At 38.5% G+C, this 21,803-nt stretch overlaps 1 protein-coding gene across 2 annotated transcripts in view; it reads left to right on the top strand.

Annotated features, from left to right (window-relative positions):
- The window catches only part of PCSK5 (proprotein convertase subtilisin/kexin type 5), a 251,520-nt gene that overhangs the window by 64,253 nt on the left and 165,464 nt on the right, over window positions 1-21,803 (top strand). For both annotated transcript variants that reach the window (XM_059833233.1, XM_059833234.1), the window contains exons 4-5: window positions 6,690-6,833; window positions 9,115-9,191. In XM_059833233.1, the coding sequence (XP_059689216.1) occupies window positions 6,690-6,833; window positions 9,115-9,191 (221 nt within the window). The remainder of the gene's footprint in view (window positions 1-6,689; window positions 6,834-9,114; window positions 9,192-21,803) is intronic.

Genomic DNA, 21,803 nt, shown 5'->3' with positions numbered 1-21,803 from the left:
CTTCTTCTTCTTCTTCTTCTTCTTCTTCTTCTTCTTCTTCTTCTTCTCCTCCTCCTCCCCCTCCTTCTTCTTCTTTCATTTCTTTCTGTACATATACATGTTTTTGCTCTTTGGGATGATGTGGTGGACCTTTTGCAGTTTTTGTGAATGCCACTTTTCATATTTGCTTCTTATTGGAGGTGGCAGAACATGCACAATGATCGTGAGGCATTTTTAGCTACATTTCTCTCTTTGCCTTGAAGGATTCTCTCGTGTTGCTGCCACATGGTAAAGAAACAGGAATAGAGGCAGACACCCTAATGGAGCCACAGGCCATGCCCCATGTAGAAAGAAGAGGTGATATTAGACACAGATTATTTCTGTGCCTCTGCAGGTTCCAGCACTTGCAACTGGGAGAGAAACTATGCTGTCTGCAGACCTAGAAGGAGGGGAGTTTCCTACTCCTCAAAAGGCTGCGCTGTCGTCAGCCTGTGGAACGTGGACATACAGGGCTTCCCTGAATTAACTTATGTTTAAGCCAATGCACAGGTTACAGAAAAACAACCAGTGTTGACTTTAAAAAAGTGCCAGTGATGGAAAAGTAATGGAATTGTCCTGAATACAAATTTTAACACATTATGAATTATTCTATTTTTGGAAAGAATAGCAATGTAATCACAGCCAAAGAATAAGATTTATGAGCTCCTTATTTTTCACTGCAAAACCCCATAAATATAGTCTTGTAAATTATTCTTGTCTCACTATAGCCATCAAATATTCCTATGAATACAAGAAGCCCTTTTATATTGATTTCCTGTTCTCCTTCATTGCTTAAACAGGCATAAAATAATGTATGTCTGCAATTGTTCTTATTGGCCTCTAAGTGTATTTTTGTTTGTTAACTTAAAAAACTAATAAAGCTTAAGAACCAAATTCATCTCTGAAGTAAATTACCTGAACCCTCTGAAGTTGCACAAGCAATCAACTGGTGTTAAATATTTAATATGGTACACTCTTGAAAAATTTCTCTTGGTACAGACACAGATAACAAAAAGTAGCAATTCAATAAAGCATGACTCCAGAAGTCAGATAGTGTTTAATGCAAAAAAAATCTTGTATTTGAATCAGACTTTATATTATCTGCCTGCTCCTGCTAGAGCTTAAAAATATTGTGTGCTGCAATAATCAGAAATTATTTAAAGATGAAACTCAGAAGAAAATAATTCCCTATGCAGTTAGCAATTGCTGTGGTTCGTGCACTAAATATCAGGTTATGTCTGAGAAAAATTAAAAAAAAAATCTGCAAGTACACCTTTCTCATTCTAAAAATCCTTCTTTCACCTTCTGTTTATTGCGATGAAAGAATTAAAAAAGTAAGAGATATTTTAAAAAGGAAACATTATTTTAATAGTCATCTTAGAAAATGTAGCTTTCAAGTGCTTACTCTAGAGAAGCCAAAAAATAATTTCTGTAGCTCACATTAGCTTTACAGTTTATGATGATATTCAAAGCATGCTGTCATGATTTCTATTACATTACATTAGCCATTTTAATAAGGAGCCTACCTTTCCAACTCTACTGATTACCTCCCTGCTTACTTCTTTCATTCCACTTTAAAATTGGATCACATCAAGAGCATAAAAAAAAGAGGTTATTTCTCTTTTTTGCAGGGAAAGAGAGAACAATTGACATGTTTTAACTTAGAACACTGCAGAAACTGTACCTCAGAAAGCTGAATGTAGCATCAGGATGTCTCCTCTATTAAAGTTAAAAGCTGATAAACTTTGCTGCCTGTGCATTTGCCTGGGCCAGCTAAGAGTGTCAAATGCCCCACATTACATTCCCTTCACAGAACAGGTAGATGGTCTCTTTTTTATGATAGCTCCACAAAATGCAAGGATCAATTCCTTGGCCCTGTGTGTCTCCCTTCTACTTGCTTGTGTTGATCAAGGTCAATGTGCAGGCCCTTGACTGTCCTTCTTCCTTTCTGTGCAATCTTGTGCAACTTCTCCTGTCCTCTCCATGCTCACAGATTAGTAGCTGACAAAACCCCCTGATGTAGAGATTGTGACTGTAGTCTGCTTGTTTCTGTCTCTGCCAAAGACCTTTTAATTGCTATGCTAATGAAACCAGGAAGACTGTCTTCTTGTTCTTGTTCTTGCTCTTTTTGTTCTTCCTCTTCTTCTTCCTCTTGTTCCTCTTCTTCTTCTTCTTGTCCTTGTTGTTGTTGTTCTTCTTCTTCTCAATACTAAAAGAGTCTATCTTTTCTAATCTCTGACTGGGAACTAGTATTTCAGAGCTTTCCTGGGATCAGAAGCATATGTAATGTTCCACTAAATGAGATCCAAGACCTGCCAGCTCCAAATTGGTCTTTAAAATTGTGTCATTCTGATTATCATCTTGTGTTTCTCTGTATCCTCTTAGATATTGACAAGCTCTTGTCAACGAACTCCTTGTAACTCAAAAACTACAGGAAACCAATGCAAGGTACCTCATGAAGACTTACAGAGGGCACAATATACCATTTCTGAGAGACTGCATGTCCCAGGATTAGAAACTTCTGTTTCTACTCTGTTTTTATAGACCAGCAGGCATTGCAAAAGGAAGAACAGAATTTTATAGTCATTGTTCTTTTAATTTGATTTTAAGCTCCGGAATTTCAAAAGATTTTGACCGTTGATATGATTCTTGATTTCTTAGTTTAACTGTTCAATTTTGTTATTGATCCCTAACTGGATACACCAAGCCTCCAACCACAAAAATTAATGCAGCAGACAAGAAACATTAAGAGAATTATAGTGACCATAAGCTAGTTTTTAGAGAGAATTTCACAAAATAGCTAAAAGAATCCAGGCCCATGTCTGATACTGAAAATATCATGCAGACGTCAAAACAGAAAACCTTTCTAATGTTATGTCTGCTTGTTAATTGCACAAAGGCAGGCTTCCAAATTGTCTGCCCAAAGAAGTCTAAGTGATTCTTTTGTCTTTCTATGCTCATAAGCATTGAATTTCAAGTATGAGAAAAGTTCAATATCTGAAGTTTTTCTTACTCTAGCCCTCTTCCTTCCTACATGTACTTCAAGAGTCTCTCAACCTTGCATATGGTTTCTATTAAATACTAATGGTGGTATCATTAATATTTTCCAATTAAACAGTCCAAGGAAAAACATCATCCTTTGAATGCCTTTTAAAAATCTCAATAAAATTACTCTATGTAACTAGGCAAAAGGTTGTTTATTCCTTTTGATGGTATCCTCCAGGCAATAGTTGAAAACAATATATGTTGAAATAGTGCTGGCTTACTGCAGTTATCTAGTCGTTGTACCAATGCAGGAAATTTCTGAATTACTTTATCTGCTTGGAGAGAGGGGAAATGCTGTAGACTAACCTGTTTTATACCGTTCTCTTTAAAATTCAAAAAACAACAGTTCAAAGATTAACAGATCTAATAAAAACTTGCAAGCAAACAGCTTTTGTACATTATCATGAAGTTTGTTTTTACTCTAAAAAGAGAGAACAGGAAAAATAGACTGAAAATGAGCTATAAAATTCAGTACGTGCCCATTGATATAAAATTCAATCACTCTGGATCACATAATTTTTATTACCATGACAGATGTTTTATTATTTTTTATTTGGGTAACACTGTAGATTGAAACAGTTCTTCCAAATTCATTAAAAAACAGCCCTCTGCTAAGAAGCTGACAGTGTAATTTGGATAGGTGGTAAAGAAGAAGCACATTGTTAAAAAAAATACAGAATGGAACCCAGTAGTGGAAAATTCCTTACAAGAAATGTTTTTGAAGGAAAGAGGAATTTAAAGGGACAGGAAAGAATGGAAGTGAAACCAAGTAATAGATGGCATCTTAGATGCTGATCAGTGTGGAACAGCATATCTATACCATATTATGTAGTATTTGAAGAGTAATTGCACTTCAACTTTTAAAGTGTTCCTAATAAAAGTAAAATCTGACTGCTTTGAGAGAAAAGTGCACAATCTGATTAATCTGGAGAAAATCACACACTAATTCAGGGGAAGGTATAGTTTGTGGTTAAAATACAGGAACCTGAGATGAGATGTTGAACCAAACAAAACTGAAATTTAAGTGGTAAAAGACGATATTGGAAGAGAAGAACAAGGCTAGACCCAGGGAGAGAAGAGTGTGGGTAGACAAAGAATTGAGAGGAGGAAGAAGAATAAGGAATAGACGTGAAAAGATGCTATTTTTAATAGGACTTGAGAATAAGTTATATATTGTAACCATAAGAACTGAACCCTTCGTCTGCTGTTGAGCTACTCCTACTTGGATGCTTCTCTGCTGCCTTTGCATTTTGTGTCCATATGTTACATATGCTGTGATCCAGAGTTACAAGTGGACACACAGTTATGGCTGCTTTACCCCTGGAATTTCTTTTATGCAGAAAGATTGTTTAGACTAGCTTTCTGCCCAGTCTTGGAGCAAAGCAAGGTAATTTGAATATCAATTTGATCTGGCACATCTCTTGAGAGAATCGTCAGAACATACGGTAAAGCAAGACATGTCTCTTGTCTTGTGTTTGTCTACCTGTATGTAGCAAAGCAGCTGAGGAATTAGCCCCCTTCAGCCACCACCACAAAAGCAGAAGTTCAGGTAAGTGAGGGAAACTGACTGTGCCAACATCATTAAGAGAAAAAGCAGTGACCTTCTGGCAGAGAGCCAAAGAGCTTGCAAGGGAATGGGGATTAAAAACCTATATGTTTGCTCAGCCTGTGTGGTTTGACTGGCGTGGAAGCAAAACAACAAGCTCATCCCCTAGGAAAAACAGACAAGACAGTCAGCAAAGCAACCAACGGGTCATTTGGCATTTCAGAGCAGGGGATGCAGGGGCAGACTAATGGCCCAGTAAATTTGACTGGAGGTCAGAGCCAGGAATCCTGATTGCCCATTGCAGCTGTCTTGGGTTTACTCTGTGGCTGGAGGCTGGTGCTTCCACCTTTTTGTCTCCTTGTCTTCACATCAGTGATGATATTCATAGCTTTTGCAGGTATTTTCTGATGCTGAATTCAGTAACACTTTTGAAAAATGCAAAGGCACCTGGAAACACTACATGCTTTTAACCCTCTTGTTTGTACATTAGAAAGCCTCATGTGTACAACCATTACATTCAGTGTACAGATGGCAAGTTTAGTCTGTAATTAATTTCATAAAGCCAGCAGCATGAGCATTTCCATGCAATACACAGAACAAAAGCATTAAGCTTGCCCTGTACATTCCTTGGAACTTGGCCCTGAAGTCAGAGAGAGACAGACAGATATTTGCAGGCACAAGGGGAAGATCATGAGAGACTTTATACTGTGTACACATATATAGTGCTTAATGATATAATCTTGCTTTAGTAACAGCAAATGACCACTCTTAAATCCTTTGGTTTATGTATGACAGTACAGGGCAGTAAACTGGAGAAAAATGAGGAGGAAAATTGTGATTTAATAGTAATCTGATGTCAGTTTGCACCCAGTATGGCTGAGAGTTCTTCAGTGTGCTTACATTCGGGAGGAGAGAGATGGACTAAGTCAAGAGAGAGTGCATCCCTCTGAATGTATTTCTACTCCTTACAAATTGTAGTGTGCCAAAACATGAGGCTGAAGTGGGGACGCAAGGCGGTGGGGCAGGGAGTGAGGTGGACCATGCTCTCGTGGCCACTGTTGCTATGATACAAGTTTCCTTTTTAATTTCTTTTTCCTTCCTCCCACACTTTGCTTTTCCCCTTCCCTGCACCCCCTCTTTTTTTATTTTTTTGCCTGTTACTCTGAGCCTGGAGGAGCTGGAGGAAAGCCGTGCTGATGAGAGGCTCATTGAACTCACTTCACAGGGGAGGGCTCTGCGTGTGGGCTAGAGAGTTGCTAATGGGGCATACAAATACCTGACGGTCATGTCTCATTGCCATGGCAAGCCAGATTTCTTCACATGAGCTGGGTGCATTCATACGAAGGAAGAGGCTTTCAGTTTTAATGTACCCTAAACTTTCTTTCTCCACCACACTGGACTTGGTTGCTCTGAAAGCTGTACCCCAGGCTGTTCGCAATCTAACTATGTACAATTCATCAGACACCTTAAGCTGCAAGTTTTTCAGGGTGTTGTTCTGGTTACAGGTTCTTAACTGCTGATTATCTCCTGCTGATATTGCACAAAACCTGCCAGAAGCCTTCTTTTGTACATAGAAATGAATCTGGATTAGTTTCCAGACATTCTGTCAAGAAATTATAGAGCACATAAGCTCCAAAAAGCAAGTTTTGTTTCCATGACCGTTTCTGTACAGGCATTTGTCTACTTTTATCCACATATGGTTTGTTTTTCGGAAAAAATTCAAATAATTCAAATGTACATTTCAAATAAGTGTGCTTAACAGCCAGGAATAGTTGCTTTGTTTTACACATGGCTTCTAGTGGTTCAGTATGACTGGACGCTTCCTTTTTCTATTGCTTAGCATGAAGAGTAATCTGAAAGAGAAATAAGCAAGTCTAGCAATTTTCATTTAATTTGGCATTTCTTTGTAAATTATTTTGTGTCTAAATGAAGGTGTTGATCTTGTGTAGTTGCTATTTGAAACAATATGCTCATGTGCTGATTTAGATTGTAATGTTAATGTAAGTAGGATAATATCTCAACCCCACACTGCTCACTAATCTGCAACATCCAACATCTATGTCTCCTCTTCTGTCCCCAGCACTGCAGTGATAACACTCACCATTGCCAATCAGATATGAATATAGTAGGTGCTTGGAAGAGAGGTTACACTGGAAAGAACGTTGTGGTCACCATCCTGGATGACGGCATCGAAAGAAACCATCCAGACTTGATGCAGAATTACGTGAGTGTGCACAAGAGTCCAGATTTGCTGCTTTATTATTACCCTGAATAAATTTGCTGCTCCTGGAAAGCTGGAGGGAGGGAGAAGGGAAGGAGGAAGTATCATAAGAGGGTTTCCTCAAATGTTAATACCAGTGGGAGGAAGGAAGACAGCTTTTGGTAATCTGTCTTGTTTTAGTTAATACTATGTTCAGTCTGAATGTATTTAATATCTGGATGCCTCTTTGTAGCTGCGTTCTGAATTTCTGAAGGACTGGAACTAATAATCAGATGTTTTTTCTCTTTTCTGTAATTATTTTACTTAATATCCTCACACTCTTAGAACTTAGAAATGGAATACACTGCTTTTCAATTAATGCGTGCAGCTGAAGTCCATTTTTGGCCAATAATTTAGCTAGCAAGACAGTAGCTTTTCTCAAAGACTGTAATTTTAGGCATATCCTTACATGTATTTATTTTTAAAGCTATTTATCTTACTGCTAGAAATAATATTAAAGGAAAAGGATATGACTTGTTATGATTCACTCAGTTAAAAACAGGTGTAGAATATTTTGGGGTCTTTCTAGTAAATCTCTCTTAACTCCAGAGTCCCCTCACAATTTGTAATAGAGCTTTATTTTCTGTGTCCTGTTTTTCATGTTGCCTCAGGAGGCTTCTGTTTGCTTGTGGTTCATCATATTTAAATGATTAGTTTAATATTCCTTGGGAGGATTGTATAATATGAGGAAAAGCTCTAGTGGTTGACATCTTGTGTTAGTGCCAGAGTTTGAAGCTGTTCAGAGCATCAGGACTGCGCTTTGCTGGAGTGATTAGTCCTGTGCTTTGGGACTAGGCATTACCTGAAAGCATATGACCTTGAGGACCTTATCATTTCGATGAAATAAGATGTGCAAGGTGTACATTCACACGAGGTAAGAAAACAAACAAATATATTTGGATTGAGCTGGACTGATGAACATGACCAGTGCAAGGCATGCGTATACCTTCAGTCTCATTACAGATGTAGGTCTTGTAAAAGAACCCTGAACACTGGCTTTTTGTCAGTAAGCATATCATCTTAACAGAGCATTGAAGAGATGAAGATGACAAAAATGTCTTTAACAACGCATCAAAAGCTACAATCGTTGTCCACAGTTTAAAGGGGTTTATTTTAAATTAGCAATAATTCCATCCATATCCTTCCCCATGCTGCATGTAGAACTCAGCTTTGAAATACATGAGGAGGACTGCACAACCACAAGTGACAGACGATTGCCCTATTTGACAATCTATGCTTGATCCTAATGCATGCCACATCTTTCATTTTAATCTCTTAAGTTATTTAAACAAACTAAATATAATTTTACCTCCTCAATGAATGACCCAGGTTGTATCATATGTCACCTCATCCCAGTACTGTCCTTCCGCTGAATTTAAAGCAGCTATTTATTCCCTTACCACCTCCTCTCTCCCTTTCCTCACGCCAACAAAGAATTCCCCCAAAGCAGTGCACATTGCTCGTTTGATGACAAATGCCTTCTATATGTCAGATTATTGCTGGTGTGGCTGCAAACAGGAATATTTGAGGTGGATGTGGTAACTGGTTTTGAACAAAGAAGAGATTAAAAAGAGCTGCTTGCCATGTCAACACACCACATGCTACCTCATCGATTAATGGGAGCCATGCAAACCAGCAGCTGTTTACTCTATAAACTATTTTCAGCTGTAAGAATCCTGGTAAATGTAAAATGTGGAACAAAAATACGGAGATATCTTCAAATATTTGAAACAGTGACACTCCCATGGAAATGGGAATGCGGTTTATGTTGCATTTCATGCTGTATTTTTATAACAGTATTCTTATGAAAATGATATTATTCTTATTCCTTGAAATTATGACTGAAATTTCAGTCATCACTGTGCATATAATTTATTGACTTTTGAAATATTTAGCAAAATCCCAATTTTGAGAATGAGCTCTCTTAACTTCCAAAAGTTACTTAGAAGGAATGTAGTCTTCTGCTTTAATGAAATACCACTTTCTGTTTCCTCTCTGACACTGGAACTATGCTTTTTCAGAGCATTTGTTATCCTTCTCCCTTTTCCAAAAAGAAAATAAAATATGTAAATGCAGTAATTATTAAATATATAATCCTTTCCTAAAACATGCAATCATCATAAAACCACAGGAAAGTTAGTTAACCTAGTTACTCTTTTGTAGGAACCTGCTGAAGAATATATAGGCCACATGAGTCAATGGCTAATTAACGAGCAACTGGTTTTCTTTCTCCTGTTGGCTGCAGGATTCACAAGCCAGTTTTGATGTCAATGGAAATGATTTTGACCCTATGCCTCGATATGATGCCAGCAACGAGAACAAGTAAGGCACTATGACATTCATGACATTTTCAATCTAGTTTGTCAAGTAGAAATTACCAGTTCTTCTGTGGAAGTCTAGGAGACTCAAATCCTCATAAAGCAGTGTGATTTGCATTTAAATCTTTGTGCAATATCTGTTTACGTCTCTTCCATGCACACTGCATGACGCTTACTCTTTGAAAGCATTTGGACCAATCCGAAAAGATGTAGAAATCAGTTTGCGAGTTCTGGGCATGTGAAATGAACCATTTTCAGTCCCTTTGGGATGCAGAATATAAGGGGTGACTCTTACTTTTCTCAGATATTATCTCATTGAGTTATTGGGGGTTTATTATGTGTGACAACTTGCTTGGCTTTTGACTCTCTTGAACTTTATAGACTTTGTGTTTTGAAGAAATAGACAAGTTAATGAAGAGATTTTTTTCTCTAGTAGTATCTTTTAAAGTGATGGGGATTTTGCATGTGGAGGCTTGACACAAACCTTAAAAACCCAGAAGTGGCAATTCTGCTGGATTGTCATATCTGTGTCACGTGACTGGTTGGATATATCTCCATGAATGACGTTTTTCTGCTTCAGAGCTCAGCTTCCTGATATTTGTCATTCCAACCCTGCTCTTTGGATGTGCTGTGGTGAAGGCTGGGGGAGAAACTGGGAAGGATACCTCACCTCGGGAAGCAGGCCACTTTTCTGCCCCCATGGGTATTTGAGGGCAGCTATTTGTTGGTAATATTTTTTTAACTAGGTACTTGGCAGAAATAAATACCTTTCTGTGGAACTGCATGAATTAGAGTAAGGATAATCCTACTAGCTGTAAACATGCTAACTGTGCACTTTGTTTTCATGAGGTTTGGGGTTTTTTTTTATTGTGGAAAGCATTTAGTATTGTTTGCCTGCAGAAGAGAGACTACAAGAGGTGAAACTTCATCCTTTACAGAACTGAAATGTTTTTGGGTTTGTGTTGTCTCTTCCCTACAATCCCACAAATTTTATCCAGAAGAATGCAGCAGGTAAGAGCTGGGAGTCAGCAGCAAAACTTAACATTGGTTTGACAGGAGAAGCCAATTGGAGCAACCTTGGGTCACACTTTGAGGGGAGAATCCTCTCCTGTTCTTCGTAACAGCAGTAAACCATGTGTTGACAGGCTGAAGAACAGGGCCTCGTTATGCATAGCTCCCTGTTACATATAAATCCGTTCGTCATACAGTGAATCTCAAGGAGCTGTCATAGCTACTTTCAGCCATAGGGTGAAATAACTGTGAAAACTGAGGTGAATTCTGCCAAATACTTGTTTGGTCAGTCAGCCTGATTCTGCCTGGTAGGCCAAGATGAGAAATATGTAAGGATTTAGCTCCTAGAAGCTATGTATATAAATGTACGTACACACACACACATCTCTTAGTTGTGATGACTAGAAATACTGTTTAACATAGAAACACATTATGTTGGTATTAATTTGAATAATAATAATAGTTTATTTATTTGGGACTGCACTCTTGGCCTGTGTTTTCATTCAATTTTTCTTATTTGCCAAGTATTTTTGTCTAGAAACAAGTACATGCAAGAGCTGTGCCTATTAGGCGTATCTTTTTCATACTATTTTCATACAGCTCAGTTTACTGAATCGTATCTGCCTCTTCTTCACTAGAAGTCTTCTAAAGCAAGAGTACCATGAGAGAATAAAAAGAGAAATTCAGTAAACTCCTTTGTTTTGAAATGTGTAAACATTCTGCACATACAGGCTAGTTTAAGTTTAAGCAAAAATAAAACACTGATGTGGAATAAATGGTAGATAGACCTGGTTGCTGCATTGCCTCATTTAAGTTAGTGACACACCAAGGATTTCAGAGCTAGATGCTCATATGGAAAATGCTAATACTACACTGAAGTTGTTAGGAGATATCCTCAAGACACACATTCGTTGAAACAGAAGAAAGAATAAAAGTCTATCAATTCTTGCTCTTTCCAAAGTCTTCTATTTTTCTCACAGTTGAGGAATTTCATGTGCCGTTACTATCTCAGTTTTAGAGGTGTGCTGTCACTGGTGTAGAAAGGTCAGAATCAGCAAATGTGCTATAAATTTTTGGTGGCTAATAAGAGAAATCTGTGTTTTGGCTTATGAGAGGTCTCAGGATGACAAGCAAGGTTTATAAACATGCTAGTTACCTAAAAACAGAGTAGGAACATAGAAACATTGTTTACAGGACAGAGTATGTAGGCATTGCTACTCAGCATGCTGCAACAACTAATTTGTATGACTGACCACTTCAGCATCAGCCCTAGCTTTAACTCTGTGTCTATATTATAGTCCAGTACAAAGTGTTGGAAGAGCAAAACTGAGGCTACATCATCACTGCCACTCCTTACCTCATGTGGTCACCCCAGCATCTCATGTTTGCACTTTCCTCCTTTCCCCAGCCTTTGTGAAGCTCTCCAGAGTGAGTCACACTGCAAACTGCACTGCCAACAACAGCAACAACAAATTGCATTTTCAGCCGGGTCAGGCAGGTACCTCATTCAGCTCAGCCTGAGGTCAGAGGAGTGCAAGACAGGCACAAGTGGGGAAAATGAAGCATGGCCTGAACTTCTCACTGGCGCTGCCAGTTGCAGTGAACTAAGGTGACTGACAATCCCCCAAGTGCCTACGACTGTTGTCCACAAAACTGAGTGTGATGGACAGGCAGTTGTAGCAGTGGCGTCCAAGGAGTTTTGAAAAAAGATGTGACAGTCAGCCTGGCCCTCTGTGAATACTCCTCAGCTGAGCTGATGGTTTGCATTACACGTCCCTCTCTCCTGTTGTCTACCACTCCCCATCCCCACACACACTTTGGGGACACATCCTGGCTTATCTGTGTGAAGATGCTCCTGTCCTTGGAGTTGGGGCACGGGGAAGGTACACTTGGAGGCCTCTCAGTTTATGTGCACTTTCAGGGCTTCACCCTCTATGGTGCTGCAAGGAACCACATACCTCCAGCTGTGAATCACAGCTGAATCTTTTATTTTGGCTGGGTACTGTAGTCATCACTTTCTTACAAAGCATGTCCAGAGAAGGGAGGCTGCTTTCTGTTTTGCTGCTAGTTAGAGTTTTATATGGGATATAAAACTGGGCTAATTAATTTCTCTCTTAGGGGTGGGGGATTTGAGTTTTTGTACCCTGCCTCCCCAGTGAATACTCTCACTGCCCAATCCCTAAAGTCCTGCGGTGAGATGTGGTGGTGGGAGGGCAGATGCTGCGCTGTACTGAGCTTCGTCAGAGTTATCAAGAGGTACAGAGTCAGTGTAGAGTCAGCTTTTGGACACAGAGGATACATGAAGCATGCTTTCAGTGTAAGATTACTTGGCAGCCTAACCTCCACTTAGAGGCTCAGTTATTTCCAATTAGCACATACACTGAGCCTGGTAAGCAGCACCTAAGCACCTTCAACTTATGGGGCTGTTCCCCTTCTTTCCCTAGTTCCCACTGGACTGAACAAGAATTAAATGACTACATAGGTACTGAAAAACACTACTAGTAGCCTGTTTATATTTTTATGTGTCTAAAATATCTTCAGAAGGTGGGGCCGGAATTCTGACTATCCAGCATACGTGGTCATTTGTCACTAGATACTCAAGTTGTGCCTGGAAGTTGAGGTAACCACAACCAGGGAACGTTCTGAAAACCATACTTTGCAAAAACTTAATAATGTGCAAGATCAGTTTGGTTGATTCCTGCTTCCTGCTATAGCAACTGGACAACAATGTGTAATGGTGATTTGTGTCTTCCAGTAAAGGTGGGATGAACAAATGTGCCATCATTTCATGAAATGATCTAGTTTATTCTGCCTCATTTTATAACTCAACCTTAAGGGATGGAATGATAAAGAGTAAAAAGAATTGCTGTAGAAATAAGCAGGTGTCTCTGGGCAGCTTTGCTCACAGCTGTGAAACATCAGAGTATGGGGTCTGTTTGCTAGCTTTTTACTTTTAATTAGTAGTGAAGGCTTTCTGTTGCTGAGGGTTATCGGTGAGGAAGAAGGAATGAGAAAAAATTATCTTTGGGTTTGTGAAGCAACTGTAGGTAACCAGAGTGGTACTTTCCAGAATTATATTTTTGAAGTTTTACATTAAATCTTCTATTAGCTAAGGAGAACAGGAGGGTAGAAAGAAACATTAGACTAATCTTTCATGTCTTGTAGTCAAAATCAGGGTGGGACGATAGTTTCTTTAACTACTATGGTATGTAGGAGTCCTGCCAGAAGTTTACTTTGGTCTCTACAAATTGGCAGCAGATCACGAAGCTTGTAAATGATACAGGCCTATACTAGAGCTTCCTTTTGCTTAGAGGCTAAAGGCAGCAGTCAGCTGTGGATGAAGTAATTCCTGCTATGCAAAGCATGTTGTTTTGGTTTACTGCTGAGTACTGCTGCTTTATTCGTTTTCTGTTATTCCACCATTACCTGTAAAAATATATGTTGAAAAAACTAGGCATTATCAGTCTCAGGTCCTTAGACAGAATGCAGATGGGATCACTGAAAAGGTACTCTACCCATTGTATAGCCTCAGAAACAAAACAGAAATGTTCATAGTATTAAAACGTTTTGCTATTTTGACAACACAAAAATGAGTTCTTCTGTTCCCTGAGAAATTTCTCAGGGATAATATTTCAGAGCTTAGGTCTTTTGCAGCTGCCAGGTACTTTTATCAGACAGAGGACCTTTTAAAAAAAATCCTTTAAATAATACCAGTTGACTTTAATGCAGTTCTTACTACACTTATATAAGAAAAAGTAAAAGTAAATTGTCGTTTCTGTTTTGGAGATACTGAATCACTGTTTGGATGCCTCTTCAACAATTTTCAGTGATGCATCCCACTACATAAATAGCTTATTTTAATAACCTTCTAAATTATTTTTTAATGAGTGTAAGATTTTGGGGAGACAACAATTTTTGCTATTCAAAAATCATAAGAAACACAAGCTACTTATGTCTAAACTTTGCAATATCTGGACAGTTTTACATCTTTTCTCACAACAGCAAAAGTTAATGAGTTAATGAGTTTCAGTCCTGCTTTATCCAACATATTGAAATTGTTTTTCTGTGGCATCCATTCTGATTCATTATTATTTTCCTGTGTCAGTCCCATTAATGTAGATGCTCAATAAAATGTCAAAGGCTTGATTTTCTTCCGAGAGTGACAAGCTGCTAGTTTATACTGTCTGCCTATGTCAAAGACCTGTAGTATGTCCCAAATCATTTAATCAGAATGGATACTAAATATCTGACAGACAGATCAGCTTCTGTTGCCTTCTGGATGGTCAATAAAGTAAAAGTAAAAAGCTTCATTGACTGCTGTGACACTATTCAGAGCAGATATCTGAAGAACTGAGCACAGTCAAACCCAGAGAGCCTGGAGTCTATCATTGCTGGCTTAAAAGATCATCTTTAAAAGGTTCCCACTGCAGCAGCATGATAGAAAGGGGTGCTGACAGTTGGGGGTATCCGTCCATGTAGTTTATGCATTTGATTGCCAGTATGCACCTGTTACTATTGCTTTGAAATTGGCTGTATTGTGTGCTGCAGACAAAACTGAAGGGAAGATAAGCAGTACTGAGAAGCACTGCTGCATCATCTTGTGCTTTATCTTTTGTGTAGAAACCAATTCTGCTGTCAGACGGCTAGTCACAACAACAAAAAAAGACCTTGGCAATTTTTTAGACTAGTCATTACTTTTTTTGCTTGTGCCTGCTCAAGGCTTTCAAACAGGACTGAACTGCAGACCCCAAAGCTCACACCTGCAGGGAGGACCTGGGAAAGCCAGTGATTAAGTTGTGGAAGGAGGCTGAAGATAAGTTGGAGCAAGGTATCAGCTCTCAGGAAAAGGCTTTTTTCAGAGGGAATCTCCATTGTGTCTGCTCTTTTTCTGACTCTTCGTCTTGACTTTCTACAGCCTCTGGAGGCTTAAAACCCAAAGGATTCAGTGATGGTGTCATCTGGCAGAGTGTGCTCTGTCCAGTGACAGCACTGCCTCTCTGATAGCAGATAAATCTTCCCTAACAGGAAGGTAATTTAGAGTACAGAATTAACTTAATATGCGTATGTATTTCAGATCAATAGGTCAGATGCTTACACTGACTGTGTTATTGTTAATTCCAGGTACCAATGACTGAATGTCAGGTGTCTAGTGTGTCTCAGTGTCACTGCAAATTTAATGGACTTTGGTTAGGATTGTTAGGAAACTGCAGATTTTAGATTATTTTCTATGAACCGGTGAAGTGTTCATTTATGAAAACCAGGGTCTGAACCAAACAGTCATAGGTCATGGATATAGAAGGTGCAGTCAGAGACTGCAATCCTGATTTATCATGGTTTGGTTCTATTCTGATTTCAAACTCATTGCCCTTACAGCCATACTCTATTGCGCTGCAATTTTAGCAGATGTTAATAATGAGATAGGGTTCAGTCTGTGTCAGCTTACAGTCAGATTGCCACATGTTACAAGGAGAGGTGTTAGTGATTCATCAGCTAGCCTCCAAGTTAATTATAATGTAGTGACCCAACCAAGTGCCTAAGGGCATGATGCAGCATGGAGATCATGACATATTAGATCTGTGTTGCTTGCCAGTTGCTGTAGTTAAAGGTCCCAGTATAAAATTGTAAAAATAAGGGAGATAAACATTGCAGCTTGCAAAATTGTACTGTGCTGAAGTACGATAATTTTACAGATTTATTTGGAGCATATTTTTATTCACTTTCTGTTTTAACAGTTGCTTAGAGTCCCTGTATGCTGTTACCCACTGAATATGCCAGTCCTTCAGGTGGCCGTACCTCAGGGGTAATCATCATAAATCCTTAGTTTCTCTCAGGGAAGGACTGAAGGACTTGATGCATGTTTGTAAAATTTTTTAGAGGAAAACTTTCTTTCCTTGAAAGAAAAATATTGTAGAAACATGGAGCATGAATCCCCACCACATAGTGCATTTGATAATGTTTTTCTTCTAATCTAAAAAAGGTTTTTAACCTATGGGAAGAGATAAGGTTTGTGTTAGAACAGAAAACAAGCCAAATGTTGATGTTTTTAAACTCTCATGTTTTTCTGCTTCAGAATAAAACATGTTCATTTGAAGCTTTTTGAGAGTAAGTGGGACCCCAGAATTGCTCGTAGCTGAGGACAATCAGCTGGGCTAGAGGAGAGGCAGTCTTCGTCAAGCTGATTCACTCAGCCACAACAAGCAGCCTTATCATTGGTCTCTATGGTCAGCCCCATGTAAGAACATTTCATATTGAAAAGAAAATGAAAAATTAATTGGACTACAGGGCTTGATTCAGTAGCCTTTTGATCCAGGTTCCAGCTTCAATAGTGGAAAATATCCTAATGAAAGTTTTGGCAAATTGCCAAAAATTGTCTTTTTGGTAAACTCTTCTAATCTGCTTATTATATTATCACACTGCATTACATAATCTCCTCCGAAGTCCACAAGTGGTATGAGTTACAATTTTTTGAGAGCCAAAGGAAAGACATCTCTTTGAGTAGTCCTTGAAAGCGACAGAAGTCAAGCAGAAATAAACAAAAATAAGTTCAGCCAGAATTCCAGTTGCTTGAAGATGAAAAAAATAGTACTTTTTCACTACCTTGGTATCGGTCACTGAGCAGTATTTCTTACCACCTAACTGGTGTTTGAGGAGCTCTTCCTTTTTATAATGTATATGACTCTGATGGTCTCAAAACATTTAACCGGAATGCTACAGGAAACCCTTTTTCCTGTTTGTAATTACTGAAGTACCAGACAATGAGCTCACAAATAAAATGACATTCTGAAGCGTTATGCAACTGCTAGTTCTTTTATGTAAATAATTGATAACAGTAAGTCAAATCTTCCCTTCCAATTCAAAGTCAACAATCAGAGGGATATAGGCTTTGATAGTTACGGGATTTGTGGCATTCACTTTTCCGAATTCTCTTTCATGGAGAATTAGAAGTGAAAGGTTTTTTTCAGATGGTCTTTTTCCCAGAGTTGGTATTTCCTTTAAGAATGTGTCTGTATTTGAGGTTTTGAACTTAGGAGGAGAGAGTCTACAACTACAGTAGACCAGTTTCAAGTTGCATACGTTTACACATACAGGTCTACAGCTGAGGAGTGTTTGGGAGCACAAATACAGTTCTGTGTATTGTCCCCTTTTCAGACATGGTAGCTATTAAAGAAAGTTAGAGAAGGGATCCATTCTGTGTATGTGGTAATTGGTTTTGCCAGCTGATTCCACAGTACTCAGCTGAGTCAAATGCAGTGCAAAATGTGGTTCATTGGGGAAAGTAAAGCATTGATTCCACCTTTAATGCTTATGATATCAAAAGCAAACCTCTGATTACAAGTTTGATAAATCAATTGTGAATCCAGTGTCAAAAGCTTTTTAATTGAAGCATTTTGCTAAATAACATGCTATTAATTGTTGAACTCTGCAAAGTTATGCTATAAGCAAATGTCTTAATGGAATTAGTAGATGTTTTTATATGGCATTTTCAGGATAACACTCTCGGATGTTGCTTTTTCTTGCAAATGAAAAAACATGCATCTGTGTAAGTTCATTGCTGTAGGCAGGCTTTTTTTTTCTAGCCTTGTTTTACGTGACCGTGCAATTTTTCTTAAAGATACATGATCAAATTATTACATTTGACATTTTAAGCAAAGTCAGATCACTCTCTTGAAGACAAGTTACTTTTTTTTCCTGAAGGAAAGCCATTGAGGTAGAGAAATTCAGATGCAAAAGTAAAGCAATGGGTATCCATCATAGATGTAGATTGCGCAGCTGGGTTCTATGCTACAAAAGTTTAACCTGTTCTGAAAATTATTTGTATTGCTATAGAGTCCCAAAGCAATCATCAAATCTCTGATTTTATCAAACTGAGGTAGAGACTATGGCTTGTTTACTTATCCAATATGTGAAATGGTGAGGCTGTTGACTAGAGGTGTCAGAGTGCCAAAGAGAGTGTAATGAGAAGGTATGTGTTACTTCACCTTTCAGCTGAGACTTACATCCCTGCACTACTCTTCTCAACACCCCATAAACATCAGATGAAGAGCTATTGACTTGTTCTGCAGTGTAGTGAGTGTGTGAGAATTAGACTTACTATGGCAAAACCCCTTTTCCCTTTAGGAGCAAACCTTGCTCCTGCTGAATCAATGGTGTAAGTTTCATTAAAAACCAGTTACCAACACAGATAAGAGTAGGACTTGAACTTATTTCAACAATTTCCTCATTCATCTTTGAAACACAGCTCTACAGAGAAATGGGAGGTCCGTTTAATGCAGAACTGCATCAAATGAAATTTAGGATTAACCACCATATAAATCTTGCACAGTGCAATTGAAATTGCACTTAGATTCAAAATGGGTAGGAAGTATGTCTCTGAGCTGGAATATGGTGAAGACCCAGAGTTATAAAATATTCATTTCTTTAAAATGTCACAGCAGTCATCTGCTATTAGAAATGGAGCATGCAGAATGGGTAAAGACCTGTCCATGACCTGCCTGCACATCCCTGCATTGCTCCTCTTTTTTGCCTTATGACCTCAGGATCCTTGCATGCGTCAGTACCTTCCTTGCCTGAAAGCATAAATATCTTTTTTCCCTAAAAGCATTCCTCAAACTTTTTTTAGGAGGTCCAGTGGACTGCTTTTCCTGCCAAGGAGGTCTAAACATGAAAATCCAGATCTACAGTCTGGTATTCATAGGATATTTTTCATTTCTGCTTAGGTGTGATTTCAGTAGAACTGATGCAAAAGGTTTTTGAGAAGGTTTTTTTTTTTCTGTTTCATTTGGTTTTTTCATTGCACAGAAATGATGGGGCTCTAATGTGGAGGTTTTTAAGTAAAAGAAGATTACTCAAGCACCTGAGAACTCTCCAGCTGATATATATTGGTGTCAGCCTGGATGAAAAACAGGAATCAGGATAAATAGTGACTGATAGTATACTGTCATACAAAAGCTTGTGAAACAAAAGATGTGGAATGGAAGATAAAATACCTAAGTACAGAATGTATCTGTAACAGAGCAGGCTCATGGCCATGAATTTAAGGTGATAAAGAACATAGGCATTAGTGTTACTTTATTTTAGTCATGGTGGTCTAAGAACATGGGAAGTCCTAATGAAGGATTTTTAATGGCTTATTTTTCCTAGCTATACCAGGTTGTACTGGATCTGGTTAGGGCAGAGTTAATTTTCTCCACAGAAGCCCGTACGGTGCTGTTGTAGATTTGTGACCAAAACAGTGTTGATAACCCGTGTTTTAGCTACTGCTGAACTGTGCTTGCACAGCGTCAAGGCCTTCTCTGTTTCTCATGCTGCCCCCTCAAGCAAGGATGGTGGACAAGAGGCTGGGAGGGGACACAGCTGGGACAGCTAATCCCAGCTGACCAAAGAGATACCCCATGCCATATAAAATCATGCTCAGCACTAAAGCTGGGGGGGCAGTTTTTCCAAAGTAGCTGTTGCTTGGAGAGTGGCTGGTCATTGGTCTGCAGGTGGGAGGTGATGGGTAATTGCCTATGCATCACTTGGTTGTGGTTTTTTCTTTTTTCACCTTTATTTATTAAACTGTTTTTAACTCAACTGACAAGTTTTTCTCACATTTGCTCTTCCAATTCTCTCCCCTATCCCAATGGGAAAGAGGGAGCAAGTGACAGGGTGGGGGTTAGCTGCCTGCCGGGGTCAATACTCGAACCTTTAATAATGTACTAGTTCCCAGGAGTAATTCTAATAGCTTTGGAAGGGTTCTTTATGGTAACAGATACCTGAACCATTATCCCTGCGCGCCTCATTTCATGGTGAAGTTGACCACAAGATCTGTGAAGAAGTAAGTTATTCTCTACATATGAAGGCATGTTCTGGTATAAGGGACTTACGTTCCAGAGAAGTATCCAAATGTGGAGCTGTTGCAGAGCTGCTGATCCGACAGTTGCTATGCTGATCCCTTGGTCCCTGAAAAACAACACAAAACTGACACCTGTCACAGTGGAAGTGACTGGATGAAGCATGGGGCGATGCAGGTAGAAAACAGTGGAAGAAAAGTAGAAAAACATCTTTACTTATTCACTTTCATTAACTCATTTCAGGTATTGCATGTAGCAACAACAGATATACTTGTCAGAGGAATTTGTGATATCTGCAGATGTCAGATATATAGGAGACTTCAAATACATTGGAAACTTATCACCAAAGCAGGTGAAGGTCCCCAGAAGATCTTAGAAATCAGCTTGCCAGCTGTAAGATTGAATAGATGAAAAGCATTAACCAAATAAATTCCATCGCTTTGTTTCTTCATGCATGATTAGGTTGCAATGTAGTCTTTTAATTCACAGGGCAGACCTCTACCTTGGGCCAACGCTAATGTGGAACAAAACATTCCTGCCTCTCACTGGCTTACATGCAGTTTGCTAGCTTATGCAGGGATGCTGAGAAATTGCAGGCTGAAGTTTTATTACTGGCTTTGCTTACAGATGTGATATAATGATTTGCTTACAGAACAAAGAAAAGGGTGTAGAATTTACATATTTATTCTGAAAGTTATCATTATTAAGCTGTGGCTGTTCTAGTAGAGATGTTCCTTCTAGTTTCAGATATGCAATTTAATCTCTTGGTATCTCTTCAGAATGAGAATAGTAGTATTTTCTTACATCCAACAGTACAACTTTTTAAGATTGTAGATTTTATAGTAAAAGACCATGAAATAAGAGTAGCTGGGAAAGCAAATTTGCAGGTTTTAGTTAATCACTTTTTTCCTTTGCTCAAAAAACAGATGACAGACTACTTCACCTGTAGCCATCTCACCCAAAGCTCTTCTTTATGCCTACCGTATAGATAACATGGTGAAGCCAGTACACAGTGAGCTTTCTCAAGTACAGACATGTTCACTGTATATGGTACATTTGGAAGTTTCAGCAGCAAGTTTCTAGCAAGCTTTACTCATTGTGTCCAAGCCTGTGTTTTCTAAGGCTAATATCTTAGATAAATATGGGTGGATTTTCCTAGGAATAGCAAATGCGTGGCCTAGCCAAAAATACTTGTCATGTCAATATTCCAGTTCTTATTCTAAAGCTTTTAAAAAATACTGAAATTTGTAATATATCATCAACTTTAGATAGCTGTATATTGAGAAACACTGATAATGGTTCATTAGTGAAACTTAATAAATAAACCTGCAGCTTAAGTTAAGTTAATAGGAAGCATTCATAAAGCATACCAAGAGTTTCTGATTTGTGTAAAGTAATATTGGGAGTGACACTAACTTCCTTTGCAATCTGAGGCCTTGTTCCCAAATTAGGATTAATTTTAGACTCCAAAAACATTAACAAAACCTTAAACTATGCTCATTATCCATATAGTAGCACGAGAAGAATTAGTGTAAGGACTTATTTTTCAAATCTCATCTCAAATATACTTACATCAGATTGAAATATTTTATTTTTGTAATTAACAAGGGTAAATTAAGGTGATATAAAACATTGTTTAAATGGCACAAGAAGCTGTCTGCAAGTATTTTTGCTTGTTTGTTTAAATACATTTACTTTTATGTCTTTCCGGTTAAATCAGTGCAATCTGTAAGTAAAATAGTTGTTGATGAAGCAACACATCCGCTGACATC

Source organism: Gavia stellata, chromosome Z (assembly GCF_030936135.1).
Source record: "Gavia stellata isolate bGavSte3 chromosome Z, bGavSte3.hap2, whole genome shotgun sequence".
NCBI classification, from domain to species: Eukaryota; Metazoa; Chordata; class Aves; order Gaviiformes; family Gaviidae; genus Gavia; species Gavia stellata.
The sequence above is the reverse complement of the archived record's forward strand: the minus strand, read 5'-3'. Positions and strand labels throughout refer to the sequence as shown.